This window comes from Phycodurus eques, chromosome 8, assembly GCF_024500275.1.
Source record: "Phycodurus eques isolate BA_2022a chromosome 8, UOR_Pequ_1.1, whole genome shotgun sequence".
Taxonomy (NCBI): Eukaryota; Metazoa; Chordata; class Actinopteri; order Syngnathiformes; family Syngnathidae; genus Phycodurus; species Phycodurus eques.
Window position 1 is genome coordinate 30,661,348 of NC_084532.1, and position 16,022 is coordinate 30,677,369.

The 16,022-nt window shown below is 52.8% G+C and overlaps 1 protein-coding gene across 1 annotated transcript in view; it reads right to left on the minus strand.

Moving 5' to 3' along the window:
* frem1b (Fras1 related extracellular matrix 1b) overlaps window positions 1–15,125 on the minus strand; it is a 40,854-nt gene extending 25,729 nt beyond the window's left edge. The window contains exons 1-12 of the mRNA XM_061684581.1: window positions 14,852–15,125; window positions 14,642–14,756; window positions 12,824–13,091; window positions 12,349–12,443; window positions 11,952–12,208; window positions 10,388–10,590; window positions 9,419–9,742; window positions 4,833–4,941; window positions 4,629–4,760; window positions 1,188–1,532; window positions 752–894; window positions 80–276 (exon numbers count right to left, since the gene is read on the minus strand). Of these exons, the coding sequence (XP_061540565.1) occupies window positions 80–276; window positions 752–894; window positions 1,188–1,532; window positions 4,629–4,760; window positions 4,833–4,941; window positions 9,419–9,742; window positions 10,388–10,590; window positions 11,952–12,208; window positions 12,349–12,443; window positions 12,824–13,091; window positions 14,642–14,756; window positions 14,852–14,888 (2,225 nt within the window). The 5' untranslated portion in view covers window positions 14,889–15,125. The remainder of the gene's footprint in view (window positions 1–79; window positions 277–751; window positions 895–1,187; window positions 1,533–4,628; window positions 4,761–4,832; window positions 4,942–9,418; window positions 9,743–10,387; window positions 10,591–11,951; window positions 12,209–12,348; window positions 12,444–12,823; window positions 13,092–14,641; window positions 14,757–14,851) is intronic.
* Between the last annotated feature and the right edge of the window lie 897 nt (window positions 15,126–16,022).

Here is a 16,022-nt window from a genome sequence, read left to right on the forward strand (position 1 = left end):
ATCGTGTATGTGTGTAAAGTTTGAGCTTTTGGCAACGTTAGCTGAAGTTAGCACGAGTGCGCGGCCCACAATCGATTACCCAGGATGTTGCGGGCTGTGGCACGGGCGGGTGACGTCGTAGGTGAGGTCAGCGTGCGAGTGTTCGGCGTGGGTGAAGTGCAGGTGCGCGCGGGTGATGTACGCCACTTGCGTCTCCTTCACCGTCACGTGGCGCACGCTTGCGGGAGATTCCACGGGAAGCTGGTCCGCCACCGGGAACACGTGCACCACCACTGTCTGGAACACAACACGCAACGCACACGCGTCAAAACACAAACACTCACCTTGCCAACCCCGTCCGTGTTGGCACTGCATTTGTCCAACTGAGGTTTTGCAAGTGTAATAAGAAGCTGTTACAAATCGGTCTTCATTTATACCCCAACAACACTATTAGACAAGTCTAAATTGTCATTTTCCGTTGCACACAACTGAAGGAGCTTTCATGTAGTTCAGCTACTTTTTTCATTTTTGCGTAACTTCGGTAGCGCCGTTTGTCGGCTGGCTCAATTCCATGTCGCTAACGTTTCCTTTGTTTCGTTTCCACATTTCCTGCGCAATCGCGTGTCGCTCGGCTGACGACATTTTGGTGGTCGCTCGCCCGATGCTGCGTCTTCGTACCGCGCTACTGCACGGTTGATGTCCAGCGGCGGTGAGCGCGGCGCAAGGCGTCGCGGGAACGCGCGGGCGGGCGGGCGGGCGGGGCCGGACTCACGTAAGCTTGCGATAGGTTGGGCGGCGCGTGGGCGTCGGCCAGCGTGACGTCGAAGGAGTCCTCGAAGATTTCGTCTCCGGAGTGTTGGTAAAAGATTAAACCTTGAGTCAACTCGCGCTGCAGGAAGGCAGCGATGGGGATGCCTGACCACACAAAAACAGCGTCACGCACACACATGCAAAGAAATAAACGCAAACATACTTTACACAAAGACCGACACTCACACCAACACACAAATAAACACAAATAAAGAATAGAGTAAAGAGTAAAGAAATCCCCACACACACACACACACTTACTGTACAGACACAACAAACTCACAATATTAAAGAAGCACACACACGAATGCGCAAATAAACATACAAACACAAACTCAAACATCGAGAGACGAATGCACACACAAAGTCAGACTCGCACACTCGGCGGCCGCGCTCACCCGGCTCGCGGGGGGAGGTCCTGGTGACGATCCGGCCGGCCCTCGGGGGGGCGTCCACCGTGAAGAGGATGCGGGCGTCGCTGGAGTCCAGGTCGGAGGCCAAGAGCGCGGACGGGTCGAGCCGGAGGGCGTCGCCCTCCCGCACCTCCAGCGCCACGTTGTTGACCAGGAAGGGCGGCGCGTCGTCACGGGGCACGATGTTGATGGGGAACTTGTGGCGGATGCTGTGGCGCCCGTCGCTGATACGGAAGACGATGTGGTCGCGGGTGGTGTCGCTGTCCGAGTGCTCGTAGACCACCGCCCCCTCGCGCAGGTCCCGCACGCCGAACGCAAACGCCTTCGCCCCTGCGCCCGCAAACGTCATTGTGACGTCATCGAACGGGCTCCAGACTACGAGCCTTTTTTCACTGCGGTATGTTCTCACGCTCCTTTAACGCAGTCTCACGATATTACGAAGACATTTGTCACTGTCATCGCTTTAGTCAATCGCTCTCCTTTCTGACGATAGATAGAGCGCCGTCTCGTGACTACGACGGCCCCCGCGCCACGCCGAGAGCGGTCGCGAGCCGGAGAAAGTCGGTCCCCCCCGTCGTCGGGCGAGGAGGGCGCAGACAGGCGCTGGTACCCGCTGACGTGGCTCCGCCCCCCGCCCCCGCTTTTTCATCCCCCCCTCTTCCTGAAGCCGAATCCCCAGCTGGGCACGGGAGGCGAATTTGACAAGTCCGACTTTCTGCTTCTCACGCGAAACAGGACCTGTGCAGTTCCATGTTTGGTTGACCGTGCGGAAGGCTGAGACGCGCTGGCGGCACTCAACTCCGGCCTGACGTGTCGCAAACTTTAGAAACTGGAAATCGTAGACACGGTCACCGCGCCGTGTCACGAGTCTCACTCTTCATCAGGTGTTTGCTCAACTTAAAAGTAGCAATTGACACCGACATTTGCATATTTAGCTCGGCGAGTCTCGCGGCGGCATACACTCAACGCTGTCACAGTATCGGCAAAACGACAGCGTTCGTGCGCTCACTGTAGTCGTCTCGTCAATCGGAAATATTTGCATCTTTTTTGTTGACCAATAGGGAAGTATCCGCACCATTTGCACAATTGTCACTGCACCAGATTATCGCTCTATTCGTCATTTCAAACTGCTCGAAATTGCTCGAAGGCCGCACCCTCCGCCCAATTGTCGTGGGCTCGGCATCGCCACATGCTCAATGACTCCCTGTTGTGCTTTTTTATGTTATCGGTCTCAAAGGTTTTTCGTCACAGTGGCTCTCTGTTGTCGTACGAGAGCACCTCCAACTACTGGAAACAAATTCTTTGTGTTTTTGACATACTTGGCAAATACAATTCTGATATATATATATATATATATATATATATATATATATCATCATCATCATCATCATCATCATCATCATCAGCCATGATCTATCCACTGCAGGATGAAGGCATTTTGCAATTTGTTGCCGGTGTTTAGTGATTTCATCTATCCATCTCGTTTTCGGTCTTGGCCGTGTCCGCTTTGTGTCCAGCGGTATCCAGTCGATAGTTTGACTTCTTCCAGCACTGACAATGTTGAAACCCGCTCGCGTCTGCGGCGCCACGTCGGGTGTCCGTTCATGCCGGACCCCGATTATTATTGTGTGATTTTTAGGGCTGGGACTTCAACACGTGAATTAAGATTCATTCATTTAAAAAAAGATGACTTTAAAAAATGCCTTTCAAACAACAACGCGGAACATTTGTCAGCGCGCAATTTCCTGGTACACCACTTACAGCGACGCCCACGTCGGAGCTCGGCTTCCAAAATGGAGGAATCGGATGAAACGGTGATGACGGGAGGAACATTTGAAAAAAACAATTCAAAAAAATGACCTGACGGAAGCAAATTTCGCAATTGTGGCCTTTGCGAGCCTCCGGAAGCGTCGATATGAACGATACAAGATGCCAGAAACTCTTTCCAGGGAACCCGTCTGTTCCTGAAAAACAAACGCTCCGAAAGGGACAATTTAACTGGAGGTCCGTTTCATTTTCAATCTTTCTTGTACCGAAATGGAATTTTGCATTTTTCGGGAGTGAACAATATTCCCGTCTGTGTCAATTATTTGATAAAGTGACCATTTGAATAATAAAAAAAAAATAATGAAATCAAAATGTTGCTTTTTCGCACCAATATTGTCATACAATTAAATCTGATTGACTGAGATGAATTCATGACAAAGCCTCTCATCAATTGGATTCCTTTTTTGAATGGAGTCCCACCCCTCATTATTTTCTCTTTGGAGCAATTCGTATTTTTCTTGCCGGCTCGGCAACTCGAAGACTCGGCGGACCCGCGCGATATCAAAAAAAGAAAGAAAAAAGAAAAAACGTGCGCTGCGTCACGTGTCACCGGCTGGCCTCCCTGGCGCCACAGTTGCTAACAGCACGCCACGTGTTGTTGTCCACGCCCACACTTTGGCACTTTGATTCAATTAGCGAGCGCCACACGTGCCGCGCAGAAGCGACGAGCCGCTTTTGGCGCCGACGCCGCGACGCGACGTCCGTCCCGGCGGCCGCCCGCGTGCCAGGACGGACGGCGCGACAGAAGGCCAAGGTCACGTGACAGATTGGGAGACGAGGGGCCGCCGGCCGCAAACTCGTTAGCGGCGTCACCGAGGGGACGCGGTCCGCGCCGGTAATTGGGCCCGAAGGCGGCGGCGGGCATCGCGCCCAACGGGGGCCGCCGCGCGCGGAACAGGCACGCGGCCATTTGGCTGAAGGCATCACACGTATGGAGTGGCGCGCGACGCTGCGTTTCGGGCACACGGCGCGGGTTCCGTTCCTGGCCGGTGCCACGATATTTCAAACTACGAAATACAGTAATGGTGACCGCGAATAACTCCTCAAATGCACACCCTTTCAAAATCGAAGGAAGTGTTGGCAAGCCGTCGGGCACGGCGCTCGACAGGGGGCGTCGCTCACGGGCGTCATGAGCGGGACGAGCGGGACGGCACGCGGGCACGCAGGCGGGCGTCCATTTGACCGAGGGCGTCGGACGCTGGACAAGGGGGCCGCCCCGCCGTGCGCCCGCCACCGTCCTCGTGGGGAGGGAGAGCAGGAAGACGACGCCCGGCGGGACAAAAGTTTGGCAAAAAAGAGGGAAAAAAAACCAAACACTTTGACTTTCAAACACTCACAAGTGAAGTCACTTGCTGAAGATGAGGATGAGGATGAGGATGATGATGCCTCGGAGCCACTGGGATGTCGCTAGCCACGCGTGTGACGCGACATACGTACAGCAATCTGTCGGCCGACATTTTACGGCCGGTTGAGGCGCCAACGCTCGGACACGCACGCACGCACGCACGCACGCACGCACGCACGCACACGCGGCAGCCATTTTTCACCAGCTCGCCGCCCGACAACCGCAAGAACAAGTCCACACGGGCGCCCTCTCACCTCTGACGCTGAGGCGCCCGTGCCGCGGCCCGTCCAGCGCCACGAGGACGACGTCGTCGATGTCGTCGCGGTCTACGATCTGCAGCTCCGCCCACGTGATCGCTCGCGACTGACCCTCCAGCAGGTCCAGACCTGAGCGGACGCAGGCGCGACTCGCGTGATTGGACGGCCGTGGCATTTGCCCTTCCCTCGTTCGAGCCGTACCCGTGTTCCACGACACCCGCGGCGCGTTCGTCTCCGCCGCCTTGATGGACACGTGCAGCACGACGGGCGGACCGGCTGCGTAGGACGCGTCGATGGCCTGGAACTCCATCTGCCGCAAACGCAAAAATACTTCAAACGCAAGTTGTTCTTTCGCGTGGCATGGGGCAGGCTAGCCTTTGCTAGGAAGACACGACATGCCAGTGCGCCGCGGCAGCCATATTGGTGGGGACACAAATGAAGTCCTAACTTGCACATTTCGCAACCTATTTTCAAGAGCTTTGTTTTTGTCAACATGTGCTATAATAGCCCGCAAAATACAGTGCCGTGAAAAAGTTGTGGTTCTATTAGTGCATCGTTTCCCCGCTTTCATGTTTAAGATCATCAAACAAATGTGAATATCAGGCAAACCTAAGCCAAGTGAACTTAAGGTGCCGTTTTCAAATGGTGACTTCATTTTGTAAGGGGAACAAAAACTATTTGTTCCTTGGTCCTGTGTGAAAAAGTAATCACGCCCTTGTTAAATCATGAATCAATTGTGGCCAATTACAATTTTCGGTTCATTTTCACTCGGCCTGTTTAATCTGATAATCAAGCTATCGCTTCAACAGAATCTGTTCCGACAAAATCAAGTCGGAAAAGCTGCGACAAAATGATACCGTCAGGATTCAGGTTGCGAGTTGGACCCGGATGCAGAGAGGACGGGCAGAGGTGAGTTTGCCAACCAAAGTTTATTGCGGCTCGGAAGCCAACAAAGGAACACTGAGAACGGAATCCGGGATGAGCGGGGTTCCGACGAGGACCGGTCCGGCAGGGCGGGGGTCCGGGCTGTCGGTGGGCCGCGAGAGGTGAGCGCTGATTCGCAGGGAGCGAGCGCAGATGGCAGACCGGGGACAAGGAACAAGAATGAGGTAGAGATAAACTTACGAGGTCTTCGGGAAGCAAAAGATGGGCAAGGTGGCTAGGCTACCAACTCGACGTAGCGCGTCGATAGTCTGGCGACGAGTTGGAGTCCCACAGCGTCTTAAGGGCGGTCCGGCGTAATTAGGATGACGAGGTGCAGCTGCTAGACTCCAACACGTCAACCCTGCAAAGCACTCACACAAAGAAATTCCGAAACAGTCAAGACATTAAGTACTTGACATCTATCGGTCTGGAAAGGGTCACAAAAGCCATTTGGAAAGCTTTCGGATTCCAGCGAACCGTAGGGACAGCCGTTATCCTCACATGGAGAACACATGGAAGAGTGGCGCACCTTCCCAGGAGTGGCCGGCCTCCGAAGATTACCCCGAGGGAACAGCAGGGATTCATCCGGGAGGCCGCAAGGGAACTCGGGACAACTGCAGGTTCGTGACACAACAATAAGGGAGAGACCGGGCAAAAATGATATCCAGAGCGGAGTTCCGAGGCCAAAACGACTGCTGACCAAACAAAAACCAAAAAAACGTCTGAATGATTCCCAAGACTTTGGGGAGACTATTATATGGACTGACAAGATGAAAGTGGAGCTTTTGGGAAGGTGTGCGTCTCGTTACATCCGGCGCAAATGGAGCAACAGTCAAACGTGTTGGTGGAGGTGTGATGGCCTTGGGCTGCTTCGCTCCTTCGGGACCTGGACAACTTGTGATGATTGATGGAACCGTGAATTCCGCTCTTTCACAGAAAATCCTGAAGGAGAATGTTCAGCCATCAGTTTGTGACCTCAAGCTGAAGCGCACTCGGGTTCCGCGGCAGGATAACCAGCAGGTCAACTTGTGAATGGCTTAAACAAACAAAATGAAGGTCTCGGAGCGGTGGAGTCAGAGTCCAGACTCGAACCCGATTGAAATGCAGTGGAAAACCCGCCGTTTTTGCTGAATTCCAACCATTCTGCAAGGGGGGTGGTCCAACGGATCTCCACAGAGATGTGAAAGACTCATTGCCAGTCAGTTCTCGAAAACGCTTCATTTCAGTCGTTGCTGCTGAGGATGGCCCGACCGGTTCTCAGGTTTAGGGGGCCAGTACTTCTTCATACTGGGCCAGATAACTCTGAGTCGTTTTCTTTTCCTTAATAAAGGACATCGCCATTTCAAAAGAGCATTTTAAGTTTACTCGGGTTATATTGGTCTTCCCTTTACATTTCTTTGATGATCTTCAAGATTAAAGTGGGGAAACTGTGCAAAAGTAGAAGAATTTGAGAAGGGGGCCACTACTGTTTTCAGGGCACGCTGTTTTCACCCGTGAAAGGGACCCCCGGTTCCCTTGCGGTCCTCGTACTGCGCCGGCACGCTTTTGCTTTTCTTGCCATCCGCACACGTCGAATGCGCTGACGACTTCGGCCGTTCTCGCTTAACGTCGCCGTGCGTCGTTTTCATATGCGGGGCCAGTGGCGGCACACGATCTGAAGTGCTCGTTCTTCGAGGTACGAGCCACCGTTGGGCAAACTTCAGATTTGAGCACGTATGGTGACGGCGAACGCAATTCGCTCGATAGCGAGCGGCACTTTGGCAAATAGCGAAAAGACGTCGAGCTGTTTCTTGCCACTCCCAACTGAAGTTTACTGTCACACTAAACGTAAAGCAAAGAGAATTTTTGCTAGCTTGATGCAGGGGCGTCGAGCTCATTTGGGTTCGCAGGCCAGTTTGATCTCAAGTGGGCCGGACGAGTACGTCCGGGGTTTCGAAGCTATAAATGACGACAATTCGGTGTTTATTCAATCCCAAATGTCCTAACAAAAAGGAAGGATTTCAACAATTTGATGAATCGGCGTTTCCCTTTCCAGTTCCCAATTTACAGACCCCAGTAGATCTATAAAGTGCACGCGAGGGGAGCGGATGTTGACTTGCGCTCCCGCAGAGGTCGACCCCCCCCCCCCCCCAAAAAAAATCCCACTCCCGCAGATTGGTGCCAATCCCCAACCAACATTTTACAGAATCCCGCCCCCATTTCCCCTCCTTTGTTTTGGTTTTGGTTTTTGCTTTGTCAGTATAAAACATGCACAGTACGTCTGCTTTAAATACCTTGAATTACCAGAACGATCAAGAAACACAAAGTTTATTAACAAAAGCCGTATTAGTCCCGCCGGCACGGTGGACGACCGGTCAGAGCGTCTGCCTCGCAGTTCTGAGGACCGGGGTTCGATCCCCGGCCCCGCCTGTGTGGAGCTCGCGTGCTCTCCCCGTGCCTGCGTGGCTTTTCTCCGGGCGCTCCGCTTTCCTCCCGCATCCCAAAAACATGCGTGCGAGTTTAATTGAAGACTCTAAATTGCCCGTAGGTGTGAAGCGGCTCGGAAAATGGATGGATGGACGGATGGATGGTATTCGTCCCTTAGTTTGGCAATGTTTGGCTGGACGCTGAGGGGAAAGGTGCAAGTGTCAATTTCATTCCAAATCCAATACAACCGCATCATGGTTTCAATTGGGCCCCGCTGTCAACCTCTGCTGTATGCATCCGGAAGTCTTGAAAGAGTCGACGGACTCCTCCCGAACTCAAGTGGGAACTTTTCAGAACGAACGTGCAGCTATCCGCCTGCCTTGCAAATTTACACAGGCAGAGCTCTTGACAGAGTGGAACTCCAAAATGAAGACAAAATAAACGTATTAGCTGTGTCTATTTACCTGAAGTGCAAAATCGAAGCTAAAGTGAGCTGCTTATTTAATAGTCACCCAGTAGCTTGGCGTAAAAAGCTGAAAATACAAACAGCGACGACGTACTCGATATAAGGTCAGCGCGAACCTGCACAAACGACGAGCAGTCCGTCTCCGACCATCGGCGAGCACCAAATGAGCTCGAAGCCAACATCTCACTCGGAAGAAGAAGGAGAAGAAGAAGTGACTTCCAGCTTTTCCCGTCAGGGCTCGGGGCTCACGCGATTCGTCCGCCCGACGGAACCCGAGCGTTTTCAAAGTCGTTTTGAACACATTCGCCCCCGATATCGAGGCGTCGCTCACGATCTTTCTCCTCTCTCGGCGCGGCGGCGCACGTCACGTCGCGCGACTCACAGTACTTCCGCTTCTGCGGCGCTTGTGTCACAATGAAAGTCGACGTGTAGAAACGAAGTCAAACTCGCCCGGCGGGCCGGGTCCGGTGTCTTTGACACCCCTGGCTTGATGCTGACGAACCCACGCTAACGTTAGCCTCGGTCGTCGCAATTTCCTCAACCTTTAAGCGAAGGATATTTTTGAACGCAAACGGTGGTGCAACACATGTAGACAGACACAACAACAATACTCACAGCGTATGATCTTTATCCTCGACTGAACATCACGAATATTACAGCAACTTGCACAGTTGAGCGGCGGAAGAGAGAGCCTATTGCGTCTGCGTGACTGCATTATACAGTATTGCCTCCTGGTGGCCAAGGCTGGCGCACCGGAAAGAGCAGCATGAAATCTTGATGCGCACACTGCTAAATGCGTTACATTCTATTTCATGACTTTATTACTCGGGGAATCTAATATCCCGGTGTTACAATGAATGAAGTTTTTGGCTGCTAACATTTTGGCACAGGTTAGCAGGCATTAGCATGTTAGCTAGTTTAGATCCAATCAAAGGCTAATAACTCAGGTGTTTGTTTAAGAAGCCGACAGCTTTAGCGTCGGCGCTAGTACCTGAAAGTTGTCACGTGTCAGGTGGCTGCTGTTGGGCGGCTGGTACGCCACCTTCAGGCGGTGGAGGTCCGACCAGGCGAAGGAGCGCACGGGCTCGGTGTGCCGGTCCAGGTGGGTGACGTAGCCTCGGGGGGGCAGGGCGCTCACGTTGAACACCAGCCCGTCCTTGGGGGTCTCGGGGTCTTCCGCGTCCAGGGAGGCGGTGGTGATCGGGGTCAGGACGAACTGGTCCACTTCCAGGACGAAGGACGCCGCGAAGGCGGCCCGCGGCGGCTGGTTGGGCGTCGCCCCGACGATCCGCACCGGCAGCCAGAGAGACTCCGTCTTGACGGCAAAAACAAAGAAATCGTCGGGGCGTCGTCGGAACACGCCTCGTGTTCCAGAAGCCGTGAACCATTTCACGTGCGTGTCGGACTTGCCTTCGATGTGGAAAATAAGACTTTTTTGGGGAAGGCTTGCGTCGGAAACTCGCTTCCTCAGCGACTTCCGGCGACGTTTGCCGAAACGACCTCTCCCGTCACTTTCGTAGCCTAATAATCAAGACCGTTACGGTTGTTTCGCTCAAAGGTTCATGTTGCACTTTGCTAAATTGACGAGATCGGCGAAAGACATTTCTTCGCCCGTGCAGTTGTCATGTTCGCACTCGGTTTGTCGATAAGGTGCTCTGGAAGGCACTTCCGCCGCGTAAACGTGGAGTTATTATCCCTTTAAAAGGGAATACAGTTGTTTGTTTGTTTTAGCAATACATGTTGTTTCATGTTTGTAACTTTTGTGAAAGTGGGTTGCGACGACAGGAAAACGCGGGCCCGCCGTGACAAGAGTTGAGAAACAACGATCTCCAGAATGCGTCACTCGGTCGAAAACCTCCTCAAACGGCGAGTCGGAAAGTAGTCGTTGGTATTTTGGTCGGGGTCGCGAAACGGCGACACGCACGCCGGCGTTCGGGCTCGATGGCCGCGTGACCCGTACCTCCAGCGCAGCCCTGGTATCCCGCTCCCTCAGTTCGACGGTGATGGCGACGTAGTCGAGGTCGGGCGAGGGCGGGCTGAGGTGTCGGTACTTGAGGCCGGAACTCACGAAGTCCCGGCAGCTCGTCTTCAGGAAGCCGACTTCCTCGGCGCCGCTGGCGCAGGCTTTGTTTCCTGGGCACGGCGCCGCCGGCGCTTCGCGGCCTGCACGCCGGCGAGAGAACGGCAATTTTCGGGAAAGCATATTTCATCATTTCCGCAGCGCTTTGCCTTCTCGGTGCAAAAAAAGCGCGCAAACGAAATCAGGTTTTCGATTCCTTCACTTTAGGCCAATTAAAAGCTCTGAAATTACTGAGTCGAAAAGTTCGTTTCAACCAATTTTCAAAAAAGGGAGATTTACAAAGAGCAAAATGAGGTTAAAAAGGGCACAATTACGATATTAAGCCCACCTACATTATATCCAATCAAAATAGCCTTTTTGAATTCATATCTGTACGCATTGTCCATACCGCTTACCCTCAGGCGGGTCGCAGGTGTGCCCGCACCGGTCGCCGGCCGTTCGCGCCCGCGGGCAATTTATCTACCCGCGTGGAATTCAACAGAAGTTCAACAATGAAATACTTGATTGGTTTTAGTGAGGTTGATGCCAATTTTGATCATTTGATGACATACATACATTGAAATGGCTAATCATACGGTATGAATAATGGGGATGAGGATATTTCTCCAGCAGGGATTTCGTTTGGGATTATTTTAAAATTTGAAATGGGACGTATCACAAAAATCTCACCTCACAATAGTGTTTTGTTTTTTCTTAGAAAGTGCCTATTATTACAGGAAGAAAGCCCTCTTTTGGTTTTTTGTGCTTTTTTAAGAGTATAGTCCCCTTTTGGGGGCGGTGGGAATTGGCAAATTCACTTGTTACAATGTGACTTTGTTCTCGCGTTAAACTTTGACTTTAATATCCTATTTTACAACTTTAGCGTGACAAAACACAACATCTTTGCTCTTGTGAAGATGATGCTAATTCTCATTTTGTGTCTGAAAACTTAAACTGACTACTGTGAGCCACTTTCACATGACGCAGTTTGAACATTACACTGTGCTTAAGTGGAGGACAATACAAATTCAAAACACTATTTAAATCACGATGAGACAAAATATATTGCACGTAAAATTTGAGTAAAAATAGGGCATAAACAAAGTTAAACATTCAATGGAAACGCACTGCACTTAAAGTTATATTTAGATCGAGTTGAACCGCACTTACAAAATGTAATGTACTTGAAAAGTAATGAATGTACTGTTTTTCAAGTTTAAAAGGGTTATTTGTATCCAATTTAGTGACTCATTCATGTAGCACTAGACGGGGCACACTTTGAGAAAATTGAAATTGTTATGCTAGCTTAACAAAATGTGAGCGAACTCGCGTTTGGAGGCGCGCGGCCAGTCGTCGACCGAGGGGGAAACAAGCGTCGCCGTTTAGTCGAAATCGAGGCGACCGAAAGTCGTTGGAGCCCCGCTCTGCGCCACGTCGACTGAGCGGTACGGCCGCAGCACCGTACCTGTCCTCTGGAGGGCGCCCCCCCCCCGCACCAGCCGACCGGCAGTCAGAGCTCCGGCGGCGGCGAGCAGTCGCACGGTGCACGCGGCGCGGCCCGGGCTCCGGATGATCACCACCGAGTCGTCGATGGCGTTGGACAGCGCGTAGAAGTCCCGAACCGTCAGCGGGGTCGTGCCCAAGTCCGCCAGGCCCGAAGACCGGTCCACCACGCGAATCTGCAAGAGCACCGACTCCACCGATGTTTCCGAAGACCTGAACCTACGCACGCGCACGACACGCACTCTGAGTTCTTGACCACTTGGTTCTTGGTTCTTCTTTTGTCACTTCACAAAACTTAGTTTGTCACTTGTGAGGAGACTCGCGATGAGCCCGAAGTGGGACCGGATCGGGGTTCTGACCTGTAGACTCGCAGTAGGACTTGGTCGCTGTTCAACAGAGGACTTCCATTGTGTTGGTACATGACTTCTTCTGGCAGGAAATCGCAGTCAAACATCTGACAACAACAACACGGCAACATGATGAAAGCATCAAGACAACAGCGAGACGGCGACGCCACAAACGACAAAACGGCGGCAAATTGAGAATATCAAGACAACAACGAGACAAAACAACAACGCAAAAACATCAACCCAGACAAAACAATAAGACGAAAAAAGCCATCAACAACACCGTGACGTTGCCAAGACAACAACAAAACAAAGAACACAGCAAGACCACAAAGAAATAAGAGCAACAAGACAAAAAGATAACTAAGCGACAAAGTACGAGAAAATAACAACAAAAAAAGCAAGACGACACAAATGAGAGAACAACAAGACAAGACAAGCAAAACATCCAACAGCATCGCGGCTGTCAAAGCGGGCGTGTCCGGACCTGCGGCGTGAGGCGTCCCACCCGCTGCGTAATTGGCTCGTTCAGGACCACCTCCACCTTGCAGTGGGCGTCGGCTTCCGTCCCGATCCTCAGCTGCTCCCTGCCCAGGAAGGCCCGGCGCCCCCTGACCACCTCCATGCCCGCGTTCACCTCCACGAGGGCGCCGTTCCCTGGCGACGACGACGCGCCCGCCAGCAGCAGGAGGAGCGCCCTCAAGGCAGCCATCTTGGACCCGCCGCGCCGGGCGAGAAGTTTGGCGGAAGGGTTCCTGCCAGTCGTGAATAATCAATCAGCTCTTGAATTATTCATCGGTTTCGTCAGTTCGTCAATTCGATCAAGAAAAGAAACAACAAGACAACGACAACGTGAAGCGACGACGACGACGACGACGACAAGACGACAAAACGGCGAGACAGCAACAAGATGACCAAAAAAAAAACAAGACAAAAAGTCAAGAAGGCAACAAGAGAACAAAATGATCAAAACACCAACAGGTCAACAAAATAATAAGACAAGAAGACAATAACGAGACAACGATATGACGACATCGCAGAGGCGGCCGCACGACGAGACGTTCACGGGGACGTGGCTCTGTGATGGCGTCGTCCCCGACGGCGCCGCGATGCTTCCGGGCATTCCAGCTACAGCGGGCGGGATTTGCTTCTATAGCAATGAAAAACGCCGGACCGACGTCACGGACGTTGCGGCCCGGACTCGGGCTGGCGGTTTTCCGACCGCAAGTCATTCTGCTCGCCACGCGGGTTCGCGTCATTCCCTCCCGGGCTAAAAGGAATGGCGCACTCCTAACACGCTCTGCACAAGTACATGAAGTGGGGGAAAAAAGCACCCAGATTCCCCTCATACTTGCTGGGGACTTTTACAAAGCTAACATCGTCCACGAACTTCTGAAATTCAAGCGACACATTGGCAACATTCGGGAGCACCGCGACACCGCGCTAAATGACGCCAACCCCCGTGCAGCTCTGGGCTCGTCTGATCACCGCTTTATTCACTTCGTGCCAACTTACAGGCAAAAACAGCGAAGTGGAACACATGGACCACAATTTCTTTGGTCACTTGTCTGTTCGCCCACACACACACATTCGCGCAGAAGCATTCAAATGTCAACGTGCAGAAGCTAGACGGACTTAACTTGCGAGGCCACACCGGGGGGGGGCAAGGGTCAAAGGTCAAAGGTTTGGCTGGAGACCGTCTGTCCCTTCTCAACATAACTTCATTTGTCACTTATTTTTGTTTTTCCCTTCACATGGGAGCCAGTGGGGAAGTTGACCCCCCATTGTTGCTAAAGACCTAGTTCAACAAAATAGAGCATGTGGCTAAATATTTAGGGAGGAGTCCATTTCCTGTCACGTGAATCCAAATTCACTTTCTCATAAAGTTCACGATGATCGTGTAAAAAGCGAAGTACATCGTTTGAAATGTTTTATAAATCGGTGAGGAAAATCGGGCGCTAAAGCTAGCATGCAGTAGTATTCGCCGCAGGGGTTCGTGCATTCCAAACGGTAGCCACGGGCTAAGTCGAGCAGTAGGGCGGGCCGGGCCGAGCCGCCATCTAACTGGAATTGGAATTATTTTGCTCGCGAGCTCCGTTCGCCGAGTCGACGGCGGCAAAGCCGAAAAGAAAAAGAACAAGAAACGTGTTCGCAACGCGTTGTTTCCACGTGAGCATCTGGACAATCACTTTGCGTCACGTGACCGCGCGCAGGAAGCGACCGAGGCGGCCAACTTTCCGCGCGCGCGCAGACAAGCGCACGCGACGCCGCACGGCTGGCCGATGTCGTTCGCGGTCACGCTTACCTGCTGTCGCGCGTCTCCGGGGCCCAGTCCAACGTCCACGCGCACGCCGGCGAACCCCCGGGAGCGGCGGGGCCTCCGAATAGAGAACGAGAGTCCGGCGGACGCGTCCTTCGGCCTGGGAGTCGGACGGCAGACAGGAAGCGAGAGCTCGAGACTTGAACTTTTACAAGCAGACCCCCAGCCCCCTGACACGCACATACACGCACCCACCTCTGCTGGGCCCCCAGCGCCCCCCCTCCCTGCACATTCTCCTTTGCTCCGTTTGGTTGTCCCACTTTTGGCTCGCCCGGTGTCTTTTGCGACTTTCACACTTCCTCAACTCAACCGTGTGCTGGCCGGGAAGTACCAAAGAATTTTGCAAACTGTAAAAGAAATTCAAATTGCAAGGAAAAATAAAAATACAAAATTCCAGTTGGCACCGAGCGCAAAGGGAAACGTCCTGTTTGACGCGTCGACAGTAAGAAACAGGAAGTGACGACGTGCGCCAACGCGACATTTTGACTCGTTCTAAAGAGTCGTTTATTTATCCATTTATCGAGGAGTGCGTAAAAGTGCTTCTAAGTTCGCCCGTACCGTTGAAATTTGGAATATGTGCACGTGCAAAAAAAATCGCATTTATCAAAGGTGCGGGCACCCGTGGTGTGTGGCGAACAACGTGCCACACACCACGCACGTTGAGTCTCATTTGCATAGGGAAACGCCTCCAATTGCCCGTATATGGGAGCGACAATCCCTTGACTGAAGAGGGTGGAGCAAAAGAGTATCTCTGCGATCGATTGAGGTGCTTGTCAGAAAATTGCAAATGTAAATGTTTGGAACAATTTATATCGGCGTCACCAACAATCGGGAAAATTGACGGGGGGCTGCTGTAAATTCTGTTGGACGGCGGAGAAGAGCAGTCTCGGGAATAAAAACAAATAGTTCGACGTCAAAGACAAAGAAGGTCGTCGGCATCATCGGACATCAACTTTATCCGATTTCGTGTTTTTGGGAAGGCGACGACTTCACGATATTACAAATTCAAATCATGTCGCCGTTCGTGACATTCACGTGCGGGCCGATGCGGACGAGAGGCCGGCGAGGTGCGTGCCCGGGCGTCGTCGCTGTTATTCTGCCGTCAAAGTGCGGCGAAAGTGCCACGCTCCCTCCCTCCCTGCGGCGTGGCGCACGCGGGCGGGCGGGCGCGCAGGTGGCGCCGTGATGTCTTGTGACTGTTGGCCTTCGCGTGGCGACCGCGCCGCTCGGCCCTGCGCCCGGCCGACGGGCCCCCGCGGGCGCCCGTCGGCCGGCGCCGCCCCCGATTCGTCACCGACCCGCAAAGGACGCGACGAGCCGCACTTTGGAACATTTTTTAGAGCGGGATTTTCCTCACCAGGGTCAA